This window comes from Polypterus senegalus, chromosome 13 (assembly GCF_016835505.1).
Source record: "Polypterus senegalus isolate Bchr_013 chromosome 13, ASM1683550v1, whole genome shotgun sequence".
In the NCBI taxonomy this organism is placed as follows: Eukaryota; Metazoa; Chordata; class Cladistia; order Polypteriformes; family Polypteridae; genus Polypterus; species Polypterus senegalus.
This window is the reverse complement of record NC_053166.1, coordinates 98,861,625-98,876,231: the sequence shown is the minus strand read 5'-3', so window position 1 is coordinate 98,876,231 and position 14,607 is coordinate 98,861,625. Positions and strand designations below refer to the sequence as shown.

The following is a 14,607-nucleotide window of genomic DNA, read 5'->3' as shown; positions in this document are numbered from 1 at the left end:
TATATTCTTCACAGCTTTGATTCTGAGAAACCTTGGTCAGCATACATCACTAGAGTCGATTTTAACTGCCCTTGCCCCCTTTGCCACCCTCACACCATCAAATGTGAGGCTCATTAAGGACAAGCAAACACAGCTAAATCGTGGCTTTGCTTTTTTGCAACTCTCCACTATTGTTGTAAGTAAATATACTTTTTTGGTATTGTAACAAACACTACTGATTACATTTTTTAAGGTATTTTTGAGTGGATTTTAGGAGCTGGAAAATTATAATTACATTTTGTGGATTTCTTATATAGCAATGTGTACATAATAAATGTATTTTTGAGTGGATTTTAGGAGCTGGAAAATTATAATTACATTTTGTGGATTTCTTATATAGCAATGTGTACATAATATGTTTGGAAATATGGGTGGATTCAGCCAAGCAAAGGTTCAAAAGGTACATATTAAATAGTGTTTTACAATGTGTAGAATACCACCCACATAAACCAACCATCCATCCTTTATCCAACCCGCTATATCCTAACTACAGGGTCACAGGGGGGTCTGCTGGAGCCAATCCCAGTCAACACAGGGTGCAAGGCAGGAAACAAACCCCGGGCAGGGCACCAGCCCACCACAGGGCGCAAACGCACACATACTACGGACAATTTAGGATCGCCAATGCACCTAACCTGCATGTCTTTGGACTGTGGGAGAAAACCAGAGGAAACCGATGCAGACACTGGGAGAACATGCAAACTCCACGCAGGGAGGACCCGGGAAGGGAACCCGGGTCTCCTAACTGCGAGGCAGCAGCACTCTCACATAAACCTTTTCTTATAAATATAATGTCTAGTAATTTTAGTTTTACCACATTAAAATCAGTTAGAAAGTAAATGAAAATATGTTTTATTGATTAATAGAGCTAGATGTCATCTGTAATAAAAATGATATGTTAATATTGCTCATATATTACATATCATAATGGCAATGTATTGGAAAAAAAAGCCATAGTGTTAAACAATGAGAGATACCATATCTGAATTCTGACTGGAAGTTACACTGCCAACAAATTTCAGTACATACTGAAAAGAGTTAATAAATTTGCTCAGTTTGTAAATAGGCTAACAGTCGTCTGAGTGTCCATTTAATTTGTCCACATGTAAAATAAAATGTTGTGGATGGTAGAATCTTGGCTTCATTTAAATCTATTGAATTATGAATTTCCTGGGTCATAAAAAGTACCACATACCAAAGGAACCCAAAGGTGCACCAGAAGACATTCTGCTTGAACATCCTGCCTTTTACCTCATAGCTGGGTCGTTGTATCAATGTCTCAGCAGTTTGTAGCGCATAAAATGCAGGCAGCAGTTAGACCTAGAAAAGAACGTTTTTTTTTTTTTGAGTCGGGCAACATTTAACTGATTTTTATATTAGGACATTTATTCCCATGTTTGTTGCTGAATATAAATTACCAAAAAAAAAGTTCCATATGTACATACATATAAGGAGACTACTGGTTGAATGACTACATACTGTACAATGGGTGTAAAGCATTGGGTAGAAGGGATAGCAGGCTGCTTTGCTGATCGACACATTGGTAAAACAAAAGATGCTAATGGAGAGGTGCAAAGGAATTTAAGGTGGCCCGGGATTACAAAATTTTTCATAGGCTTCAGAGATTCTAGTGTTAGGATAGTGTGGTTAACATGTCAATTTAGTCAAGCATGGGAGGTTGGCAAAGTGCCCTTGGACTGGCAGCCTAGTCTGGTGGTTGCTATATTTAATAAAGGTGACCAGAGTGTGTGTTCCATCTACAAATGGATCATAGTCTTCAGCCTCCCAATTAAGGCCTATGCAGGGGTGCTGGATGGAAGACTTTATTTGATGGTTGAGCCTACGATGCAGGAGGATCAATATGGATTCCTTCCTGGCAGTTGAAAAGAAGACAAGGTCTTCTCCCTGGCGCAATTGCTGGAGGGTTGTGTGGGAGTATAATAACCTAGTCTTCATGTGTTTTGTAGTTATGGAAAAGCATATAACTGTGGCCCTTGACATGTGTTGTGGGAGGTGCTATAGGAATATGGAGTAACAGGGCCACCCTTGCGTGCTATTTTTCCCCTTAGATGAACTAAGTGAGAGCTGTATCCTATATATTTGCTGTTAAGTCAAATTAGTTCACTGTAGATTTTGGAGTATATCAAGGCTGTATCTTGTCATAGCTCATGTTTTTGGTTTTCATGAAAAGGATATCTAGGCGCAGTTGAGGATGTAAGGATGTCTAGTTGAGGAGGCTAGGGGTTAGCATTATTGCCTTATACAGATGATGTCCTTTTTGTCTCATCTGACCATGACTTTTGGCAGGTATTTGAATGATTCACTGCAGCAGGAATGAGGATCAGTACCTCCAAGGTTCTGTCTCAGAAAAGAGTAGATTGCTTTCTCTAGGTGAAGGGGTGGTGGGTAAGCTACCCTTAGTGAAGCTTCAAGAATTTTGGGATCTTGGTTTTGAGTGATGAAAAAAGAGAATATAAGTTTGGCAATTGGATTGTTGATGCAGCAGCTGTTCTAATGGGACTGGACTGTACTGGTCCGTGATGGCAAAACAGGAGCTGTCTAAAACAAAACTCTCAGTTTACCATTTGATCTACATGCCTGTCCTCGCCTGTGGTCATGAGGTGTAATGACCAAAAGATTAAGATTGTAAGTGCCAGTGGCAGAAATGAGATTTCTTCACATGGCTGCTGGGCTGGCACTCCATGATTGTAGCAGAGTTGCTGCTACCCACGAGGAACCAGTTGAAGTTGTTTGGACATGTTGTAAGGATGCTCCCAAGGCAGCTCCTCTTGGAGCTGCTCCAGGCATTTCCCACCAAGCAGAGACTCTGTAACAGAACCAAGGTATGCCGGAGGGAGTATATGACTCAGCTGGCCTGGAAACTGTGGTCGAAATTTAACATCTTACTAAAGAAAGAAACATCCTCTAACAGGACAATTCAGTAATCAGGCTGGAGAAAAGCTGTTCATTGTATCTTTTTATTACTCCTCAGCAAAATACTTTGCTGGGTGCATTCTTCAAAAGCACTCCATTACAGCATGGTCAATATGGCCAGAGAAACAAAGAATAGAGGTTCATTTTATAAACTGTTGAATTTACATAGAGTGTCAATCAATGCATACATTTTACACAGGTTGGTTCATTGGGTTACACCCAAATGATTCATATAAAATAAAAGTATTCTGGTTCTTCCTATACCTTTGAGTTGCACCACCACCCTTGAAATTTCCGTGCATATAACAATTGTCCATTCTTGTTGCTTATAGTACATCTGCTGATTTCTTAGTCATCCTTCGGTACATTTTGTATATTACATCAGCTTTTCTTCTGGTACATTCTTTATTTACTTAACCATCTCAGTATTTTTCCTAAACCAAATTTTATATTTAAGTGTACATTTTGTTGTTCACTTGATCTTTGTCTCGTTTCCGACATTTATTAACCCTTTATGCCATTTATTAAAGATGAATGCTATGTTACCCTAAAATTATTCTTCCACAGAACTCCCTGGGAAGATCCAGAATTTGTATTTGTATAAACTTTATTATTCCTGAAAGAATTTGCAGGTTATAGCAGCAGACAAAAAAGGTACAAATACATTTATAACAAAGATTATGATAATCTTAAGAATGGTAATAAGGTACAAAGAGATACATATACAGTATACAGTAAGTAAATGAATAAAATGTATTTAATAAGTGTAAAGTGATTAGAATTACACACATGTATAGGTTACAGTTTCACAGTACAGGATGTCAATAATTGGCACAGTATATTGCACATAGTGTCTGTTACGATGCTATACCAGCTCTGTGCCATTCAGCAAACAAGGGAATAATACCTCATCAGACGAGGGATGACTCGTAGAGCCTGATGGCTGAGTATTAAAACAACCTTATATAGCAGCCCTTGGAGCAATGCAGTCATTGTAAGGACAGTAAGTAGCTTCCTAGGTGACCTTTGCACTGCTACTTTCTCCAATGAGTTCGGCCTGACTCCTATGATTGAAGTAGCCTTTTTCATTGGTTTATTTAGTAAGTTGCCATTCCCATGTTCTAATACCATTTCCGTAGCACAGTATCGCATAGAAAAATACTGGCCACTACAGACTGATAAAAAACATATGAGTGGCCTGCATACTCTAAACAACCTCAGCCTTAGTAGGAAATAGAAGTAATTATGAACCTCTGACCCTTATAGCCTCTCTGTTGGCATTCCACATAAGCCTGTCATTCAGATGTACCCAAAGGTATTTAAATATCCTCACAACCTACACATCTTCACCATCAATAAGATCGGGGGCAGAGTGGGCCTAACCCTTCTGAAGTATGAGATTATCTTTTTTGTCTTACTGATGGTGAGCTGCAGGTATTTCAGTTTTTATCATTCAAAAATGTCCCTCATTAGTGTCCTTTATTCTCTGTCCTCCACACCACTGATGCACCAAATGATGGCTATGTCCTTGAAATATTTATGCAGATGACACAATTCATTATCAGTATTCAGTATTGTATCTAAAGTTTGATGTGTACAAAGAAAACAGGAAGGAAGCCAGTACAGTTCCATGTGGAATCCCTGTGTTACTCATGACTATGTCTAGTTCTTAAGCCATTCAAACTATGCTTTACCAGTTAAGAAGTACATTATCCAGGACACAGTGGTAGGATCAGCCCTTACTGATTGGAGCTTCCCCCTTAGTAGTTTGGGCCCTATGGTGATGAATGCACTAGAGGAATCTAAGAACAAAATTATTATCCTGCTACCCTGTTTCTGCAAATAGAAGTAGGCTGTATACAGCATATAGATAACTGCATTGCCACCACTGTTTGGTCTTGGTAGGAAAACTGCAAAGGATCCAGTATTGTTCTGACCAGGGGTTGCAAGTAAGACAATTTCAGCCTTTCCAAAGCCACAATAATGTGTGAAGTCGGTACCACCAGTCAGTAGTTATTTAACACTTTCAGTTACATTATCCTCAGGACTAGTCCCATACAAGATGTTTTTCATCCAGTTGAAACCGTTTGTAGGATAACATTTGGATAGAAGATATGCTGATAACTATACACGTTTGCCTAGCACACTTCTTCAGTGCATTAGGGTTAACACCGTCAGATCCAGTATGTTTGTGTTAACGTAACGTTGCATAGTTCTTTCTTCACCTGATCTACTGTGAAGGTCAATTCTGGGTAGCTAGAGGTTGTTTGATTGGTAGGTGTAAGTTGTCATTGCTATTACATGAGAACAGAGAAACTGGCATTTGTCAGGTCAGGTCAGGTTGGGGAGCATGCACAGGTTGTTGGTGCACCCACCACATGACGAAACAGCTAGGGATCCTCATTGGCAAAACCCCAGACAGACACACGGTCCAGTCCCACCTTCCAGAAATGACCATCTATCTGCAGCATCCAGGTGTTACGTGGGCATCCCCTTGGCGTGGTCCAGTTACTTGGGTCGTCAACAATGAGGATCCTGCAAGCCAGATCACCCTTGGGGAATCATACCACATGGCCATAGTGCCATAACTGATGCTCCCTCACAATGCAGGTAATATGCCTCATTTGGAACTCAATGAGCAACTGCTCGTTCGACACAAAGTCAAACCAGTGGTACCCAAGGATTCTCTGAAGTGACACAGTACCAAAAGAGTCCAGTCTTTATTTCAAGTCACTGGGTAGCATCTATGTCTTGTAACCATATAAGAAGACAGGAAGCACCAGGACTCTAAAAACTTGGACCTTCACCCTTTTGCATAAGTATCAGGAGTGCCACACATCCCTTTCCAGTGACCTCATGACCTCCCCATGCTCTCCCAATATGTCTGCTGACTTCATAGGAAGAGTCACCAGAGACATGAATGTCACTGCCAAGGTAAGTAAACCTCTCAGCATATTTGACACTCTCTCTGTAGACAGACACATTGTTGAATGCTGTGCCTAAGAGGTCATTAAAGTATTTAATTTGAAATATTTAAAAGAAATCTCAATGTGGAATTGAGTGGGGACACAAGCAGCATTGAGCCCCATTGATTGCTTCCTGGGCAGGAAGCACACAGTAAAACATATTAAAGAACTGGTTTAACTTATTAGCCCTAGCTGTACTTCCCACGTCTGATCTGGAATTGAGCTGTTTAAAGCCTGTGATGTTTTTCAATCCTTTTACCACCTCCTGTTTTTATTTTTATTTTTATTTTTGCTTCTGCTTAGAATCTAGTTCCCTCTTATAGTTCTCTTTAGCCTCCTTGGTCTTTTCCTTTAGCTCTCACTGCACCCTCTTTATGTCCACTCTTTCTCCAGCCCTAAAGTCCCTCTTTCTGGTAAAGAAGAGTCTTCATTTCACTGGTGTCTCAAGGGTGGTGGGTGAGAAAGCAGTGAACAGTCATTGGTGCAATAACAGGGTCCACACATAATAATACAGTGGTGTGAAAAACTATTTGCCCCCTTCCTGATTTCTTATTCTTTTGCATGTTTGTCACACAAAATGTTTCTGATCATCAAACACATTTAACCATTAGTCAAATATAACACAAGTAAACACAAAATGCAGTTTTTAAATGATAGTTTTTATTATTTAGGGAGAAAAAAAATCCAGACCTACATGGCCCTGTGTGAAAAAGTAATTGCCCCCGAACCTAATAACTGGTTGGGCCACCCTTAGCAGCAATAACTGCAATCAAGCGTTTGCGATAACTTGTAATGAGTCTTTTACAGCGCTCTGGAGGAATTTTGGCCCACTCATCTTTGCAGAATTGTTGTAATTCAGCTTTATTTGAGGATTTTCTAGCATGAACCGCTTTTTAAGGTCATGCCATAGCATCTCAATTGGATTCAGGTCAGGACTTTGACTAGGCCACTCCAAAGTCTTCATTTTGTTTTTCTTCAGCCATTCAGAGGTGGATTTGCTGGTGTGTTTTGGGTCATTGTCCTGTTGCAGCACCCAAGATCGCTTCAGCTTGACTTGAATAACAGATGGCCGGACATTCTCCTTCGGGATTTTTTGGTAGACAGTAGAATTCATGGTTCCATCTATCACAGCAAGTCTTCCAGGTCCTGAAGCAGCAAAACAACCCCAGACCATCACACTACCACCACCATATTTTACTGTTGGTATGATGTTCTTTTCTGAAATGCTGTGTTCCTTTTACGCCAGATGTAACGGGACATTTGCCTTCCAAAAAGTTTAACTTTTGTCTCATCAGTCCACAAAGTATTTTCCCAAAAGTCTTGGCAATCATTGAGATGTTTCTAAGCAAAATTGAGACGAGCCCTAATGTTCTTTTTGCTTAACAGTGGTTTGCATCTTGGAAATCTGCCATGCAGGCCGTCTTTGCCCAGTCTCTTTCTTATGGTGGAGTCGTGAACACTGACCTTAATTGAGGCCTGCAGTTCTTTAGACGTTGTCCTGGGGTCTTTTGTGACCTCTCGGATAAGTCGTTTCTGCACTCTTGGGGTAATTTTGGTTGGCCGGCCACTCCTGGGAAGGTTCACCACTGTTCCATGTTTTTGCCATTTGTGGATAATGGCTTTCACTGTGGTTCGCTGGAGTCCCAAAGCTTTAGAAATGGCTTTATAACCTTTACCAGACTGATAGATCTCAATTACTTCTGTTCTCATTTGTTCCTGAATTTCTTTGGATCTTGGCATGATGTCTAGCTTTTGAGGTGCTTTTGGTCTACTTCTCTGTGTCAGGCAGCTTCTATTTAAGTGATTTCTTGATTGAAACAGGTGTGGCAGTAATCAGGCCTGGGGGTGGCCACGGAAATTGAACTCAGGTGTGATACACCACAGTTAGGTTATTTTTTTAACAAGGGGGCAATTACTTTTTCACACAGGGCCATGTGTATAATAAAAACCATTTAAAAACTGCATTTTGTGTTTACTTGTGTTATTTGACTAATGGTTAAATGTGTTTGATGATCAGAAACATTTTGTGTGACAAACATGCAAAAGAATAAGAAATCAGGAAGGGGGCAAATAGTTTTTCACACCACTGTATATCCAGTATTACTGGCAATAGGTTCATTAGTATCCTCACCATACTGTTCGTAGAACTCATCCCAGTCTGTAACTTCAGAGCTTTTGCCTCAGATGACCACTTAATAAGTTGCCTGTTGATAACTGGCTGCTGCAGAACAATGAGCTTATACTGGGGCATAAGTTGAATCAAAATGTGCTCAGATTTCCCAAGAGGAGGAAGAGCTGTAGAGCTGTACACATCCTTGACATTTGCATACAAGAGCTGGAGTGATCTGTTATTTTATGTACTGCACTTGACAAACTAATCAAAAGTAGGTAAGTTTGCTGAGAGCGACATCTTATTAAAGTCTCCCAAGATTATAATAAATACACTACTTTACTCTTATCATACTGTTGGTGCATTTGGTCTGCTAATAGTGGGCCAATCTGGAACATGTTTCTGCAGTAATACACCTAAAGCTACACTCCTCATACTTCTTTTGCATACTCGTCAGTACAGTTAATTCTTCCATTTTGTTCACCAGGGATCTTGCATTTCCCATAACAATCTTATCTCTCATTTCTTATTTTAATAACATGTGTACTGTCACAATATCTGCATGGATAATTATTTAAGCTGGTTACATTCAAAGAATATTCCACAAGTAGCAAAGCAGGGAAAGCATGGTATCAGAACCAAATTGGAGAATGTAGGTTGTTGTATGTAGAAAGTATCCAGATACAACTGACCAAAGAACTCCCGTTTTCAGGCAATTCTAATTTTAGAATTGAAAAGATTGGACAGCACATTGCCTGCATGTATAACAAATACTGAAGGATTGCTGAGTCACTGTACAATGTTACAGTTGGTGACTCTTGAATCATAAGGGCTTGTAGTTAAAAATGTGACCTGAAATTTTTAGCAGTTTTTTGCTAACATTTACGAATACCTGTGTACTTTGAATATTTCAGCAATACTCTTGTCTCATATTTTCAAGTGATATAAATACTATTTTGTAGTACAATAATTGTATTTTGAAGGACCTTGTTACTATTTGTTTCTCTTGTCAGATAAACTTTGCTTACTGTTTCCTAATGTATGTGAACTCCTCAAGTGTATTTTTTTCTGGAATTTGCATAGATTGGTGTTTTATTTCCTCCTTTTATTCTAAGCTGGCCTTAATTTAATATTTTCACTGTACATGCAACAGTACTACTACTTTTAAATGGTTACAATGATTTTAATTTTTAAATAACTGTGTATAGAAATGTATGTTTATGAGCATGCTCTTTTCTAACAGTACCTTTTTGTAAATTTGTACACCACTTATCTTTTAAATGGGGAAGCACTGTAACTAAAATGAATTGATTTTATTTTTATTTATTTTTTTTAGGAAGCATCTCAATTGCTACAGATTCTCCAAACTCTTCAGCCACCACTGAACATTGATGGAAAGAATATAGCTGTTGAATTTGCTAAGGGGTCTAAACGGTGCAGTGCTTCAGGGATCCTTTACTTCATCTATTGCATATTGTTAAAAGCTTGCTAGTGATTCATATTGATTGAAGGAGGAACCATATGCTGTTTAATTGTTTTTGTCCTTTTAAAAGTAATCATTTCTCCCAAAACCTTTTATGCCATATACAAATACAGCAATTTTTGTTGTCTACTGAATGATAATGTTTACTGGATAAAGGAATTTACATGATAAAAATCGTAAGTGAGATAAACAATACATTGACATAGTGCAATTGTACCATATATGCTTGTGTGTGTGTGTGCGTTTTGGTTTTTTTTTGATCTGTGTAGTCATGTGGATTTTCTAGTTTTAAGTTGTTTCTCCTAATAATTTTCCCAGTTCTTCATGTGGGAGGCAGCCATTTTGGGAGGGTTCAATGGATGCAGTCCTTTTTCATGTTGTCTGTAATTATTTATTTTTTATAGAGGGCTTTGGCGTTTATAACCTTTAGGCACCATTGTAGTTTTAGACAGACCTGATTTGTAGGTTTGCAATAATTGAATGAGATATGTTCTCTAATTTGAGTTAGAAAATTAAATATGTTCATTTTTGTTTTTTTATGTTTCTTAGAGATGGTTTCATGAATGAGTGCAGCCGAGTTAATGCTGCAACAGTTGCTAGTACTGCCATTGCTGCTGCTCAGTGGGCTGTTACACAGGTAAACTAAGACAAAATTTTGCCATTCAGTTCAACTTGTGTTTTAGTCTTTTTTCTAAAAGAAAGGTTTTATGATACATTTATTTGAATGCATAACTTCATTATACCTTCATGTCCAGTGTTGCTGCAGAGACAATTTTTTATGAAATAATTTCATCACGTTGTGTATGGGCTATTTTGTTAACATTAGTGCATACTGTCAATCAATATTCATCCATCTGTCCATGTTAATTCCCTTGTATTCAAATTTAGTGCATTCAGATTTTTGAGAGATCAATTTAATATCAGTACAGTCACAAAATTACATTCAGTATAATAAGGTGTGTGACTTTGCATTTATTTGTGTTTAACATTTTCACTATACAGTGATAATGATATCATTACATATAAAGGCTCAAAAGCTGAAATTTGGTTTGTAATTTTATTTTTTAATTTTAAATGAAGAGGCAATTAATTAAAGTTAATTGCATAACTTTGTCATATGGTATATATTGTAAAAGCTAGCCCGACCACAGATGGACACGACACCAATGTCCACAACACCCGGTTTATTTACAGACACTATTTACACAGGTTCTAGTGACTCACACACTATTGCTCAGTCCTTCATCTCTCTTCGGCCGCCACCACTCCTCACTCGCAAGCTCCGTCTTTCTCCTCCCGACTCTGGCTCTCTAAAGGGAGTGAGGCGGCCCCTTTTATCATGCCCCTGATGTGCTCCAGGTGCTTGGTGATGGTCTTCCGGCAACAAGTGCTGCCCTTGCACCCAGAAGTGCTTCGGGCATACACAGTTCCTGAAGTGGCAGCACTTCCTGGGTTTAGGAACCATCCAGGCAGCCCCTTGTCTGGGCCAAGGCCCCCACTGGGTTGAGCTTCCAAGCTCCATATCCGTGGCCCTTGATGGAAAGCAGGAGAATGCCCTCTTGCGTCCAGGGAAGATATTGCCCCTTTCCCGGTCCTTCCCTGATCCAGGTGTCCCGGTGGGGCAAGGTCCCTGGCTATCTGCCACAATATTCATAACCTGTTCAAAAGTCCATACCTCTACAATGCAATAAGTAAATGTACATTATGAACACAGTACATTTTCATGAGCAGTTCCATCTTGTGCCATTTTTTGACTTAATGTATTTAAATTTACAAAATAACTTGTACTTTTTGTTGATTTAATTGCATTATATTTTATTGTAAGCATTGTAATGCTATTTTACTTTTGTTTGTGTATGCATAAAATGAAAAATAGTAATCTTTTTTTATGTACACACATTGGAAAATATCTTGTTCATCATTAGATGGGTTTTGTCACTTGTCTATGCTTTTTCAGAACAAAATGTTTTGTGATTTACTAGGGTATAGTTCCTTAAATGACGCATTAATACTAGAATCCCTGAAGCCTGTGAAAAAAATTGTAATCCCAGGCTACTTTAAATTCTTTCACACCTCTCCATTAGTGTCTTTTGTTTTGAAAATGTGTGAATCAGCACAACCAGCAAGCAGCCTGCTATCCCATCCCACCACCTATGCAACTCAAGTCACACAGAAGATTCTCAGAACTCAAGTCTGTTTATTTGGGTGTGAGGTGCCTGGAATTGTAGAGGGTAAATAATATACCATCATTTGGAATACATACATCAGGTATTCTAGTGATAAGATAACATGGTTAGCATGTCAATTTAGTGAAGCATTGGAGATTGGTAAAGTGCCCTTGGACTGGCAGCCTAGTGTGGTGGTCGCTATATTTAATAAAGGTGACCAGAGTGTTTGTTACAGCTTCAAATGGATCATAGTCTTCAGCCTCCCAATTAACACTAGAATTACCAGAGCCTAAGAAAAAGCTCAAAAATCCGTCCCACCTTAAATCGCTTCTTAAATCCGTTCGGACCTCTCCGCCAGCGTCTTTTGTCCTCTAAATGTGCCGATAAAGTCAAGCTACAAGCAGTCGGCTATTCCATCCATACTAAAACATGAAAAACGTTTCTGTTTTAGTTATGTGTTCAACAATTTTCTGTTATCCTACATTTACATAGATAGTAGTAGACATGGAACACAGATGAAATGCATGTACTCCAAATGATGATATATTATTTTCCCTTGACAATTCCAGGCACCTCATACCCAGATAAACAGACTTGAGCTATGAGAATCTTCTGTGTGATTTGAGCTGTGTTAGTGGGGGGATGGAATAGCAGGCAGCATGCTGCCTGTGCTGCTTAACATATTTGGAAAACTAAGGAGCTGATAATGAGGTGTAAAGGAATTTAAAGTAGCCTGGGATTATGAGTTTGTTTATAGGCTTCAGGGATTCTAGTGTTAATTGCAGGACAAGGAAAGGTCAAGTAAGTCTTTTACTTTTTATAATTTCTCCTTCCCCTCTCTTCCCTCCCCTAAAAAATACACTTCACACAGCTGTGAGACAACAGAAAGAACTCTTTTTTGCTCTCTGCAGGAGTAGCTCAGTTGCAGCCCCCCATAGGAAAGTTGCTTACATCATGAAGGGGATGGGGGAAAGTCCTCGGGTTATCCATCCCCGGAAGAGTCAATATCATCAGAAAGCCAAAGGGGTCAGGCCTGTTGGGGATCAGCACTGGTGTGGTGCTGAGGCGTCACCCGCTGCACGGCAGCACTCGGGTCTCAATATGAGGCGGCCCACCTGGGTAGGCGCATGGAATGTCTTGTCTCCCTGACAGTACATCTTCCTCTGCTGTCAGAGGAGCTACGTAAACTCTGCATTTCAGTGGCACTACTCTCTGAGGTGCCTTGTCTGTTGTCTCGGTGTATGCTCCGACGGCAGTGAGTGATGTCTCGGTGAGAGAGACATTTAATTCACCGCCTCGCTCAGTGGTTAATGGGTGCCAGTAAGGTGACACTCTGCTGGTCATGGGTGACTTCAGTGCAACCACTGGCACCGACAGAGCTGGCTATGAGGATTGTCTCGGTCCCCATATGTCTGATGACTGTTGTGAAAGTGGCTTCATGTACCTTGACTTTGTAAAAGGTCAAGGGCTGTGAATTGCTGGATCCTGGTTCCCAGAGCTACATCGTTGGACTTGGTACTCCAGTACTGGTGGTGCGGTGAAGGAGATCGATGACATCCTTGTGGGCAGATGCTGGAGGCTCTTGCAAATCTTCAGGGTCTACAGAAGTGCCTAGTTTATGAATTCTGACCACAGGCGTGTTGTTGCTACTCTGAAGATCCAGTTTAGGCCCAGTAGTTTACCACTTACTAGGAAAATGAGGCTGGACTCAAAGATCAGGCTGTTTCTAATGTGTTTGCATACAGTTTGTGTGAGGAACTTACGGATTTGGGTGCAACTACTGATCCTAATATGATGTGGAAGACTTTCCGTGACAAGACCCTGAAGGTGGCTGAGTGGTTTTGTTGGTGTTACCGGTGTTCCCAGAAGGAGGGTGTTTCATCTTGCAGGGCACCCTCGATATTATGAAGTGGAGTCGCAGCGCATGTCTTAATGGTAACTCTGGTCTGTACCGGGAACTGAGAAGGACAGCTGTGAGAACTCTTGAGGCAAATATGGAGGCTTTTGTTAGAGGAATCAGTGAGCAAGTGAAACACCATCTGTGGTCTAGTGACCCACATCCTGATTACAGAGGAATCGAAACATTACGCACATCTGAATCTGTTCCTCGGAGAGTTGAAGTTAGAGCGGCTGATGGAATGGTCCTTATGGATGACACTGCATTTGTGACCTCTAGGCTGGCTACTTTGAGCAGCTGTTCAAAGTTGATCCTTCGGATAGGACATTGGATATCTCTGGGTCCACTGTTCTTGAGGCTGATCCTCCAGTTAGCTGTGAAGCACCCAGTCTCGCTGAGATTGCACAGGTGGTGAACCACCTGAGGGGAGGGGAAGGCTGCAGGTATCAGTTCTATCTGGGCTGAACTCCTCCTGGTATTGCAAGCAATCTTTGCTTCCATTTATGGATATCATGGCCGGCCTGGTACTGTGAGTGCTGTGCAGAGTGGAGGCGGAACCTCTGTGGTGTTCAAGTTTATTCTGGAGTTTGTTAGGAGTGTGTTCTTGAAACTACTTTATTCAGTTCTTGCATGGACTTGCTGTTGGGCAAGGTCATGGGGTCCAGCGGCTGTGGGGCATCTGTTGGTGAAGAAAGATTCACTTATCTTGACTTTGCTGATGTTGCTGTGATCTTCGCTGAGTCAATGGAGGCTTTGATTGAGGCTCTTGAGATACTGAGTGAGACGTTTGAGTGTCTGGGCTTACGAGTGATCTTGTTGAGTGGTTTACTTACCTTGGCAGTGACATTCATATGGTGACTGTTCCTATGAAGTCGGTAGACAGATTGGGAGAGCATGGGGGGGTCATGAAGTCGCAGGAAAGGGTTGTGTGGCACTCCCAATATCTATGCAAAGTAATGAAGGTCCAGGTCTTTGGAGTCCTGGTGCTTCCTGTCTTGCTATATGGTTGA

At 40.4% G+C, this 14,607-nt stretch overlaps 1 protein-coding gene across 5 annotated transcripts in view; it reads left to right on the top strand.

Moving 5' to 3' along the window:
* rbm10 (RNA binding motif protein 10) overlaps positions 1-14,607 on the top strand; it is a 367,172-nt gene that overhangs the window by 202,040 nt on the left and 150,525 nt on the right. For all 5 annotated transcript variants that reach the window (XM_039773885.1, XM_039773884.1, XM_039773886.1 and 2 more), the window contains 3 exons: positions 15-175; positions 9,386-9,483; positions 10,082-10,169. In XM_039773885.1, coding sequence (XP_039629819.1) covers positions 15-175; positions 9,386-9,483; positions 10,082-10,169 — 347 coding nt within the window. The remainder of the gene's footprint in view (positions 1-14; positions 176-9,385; positions 9,484-10,081; positions 10,170-14,607) is intronic.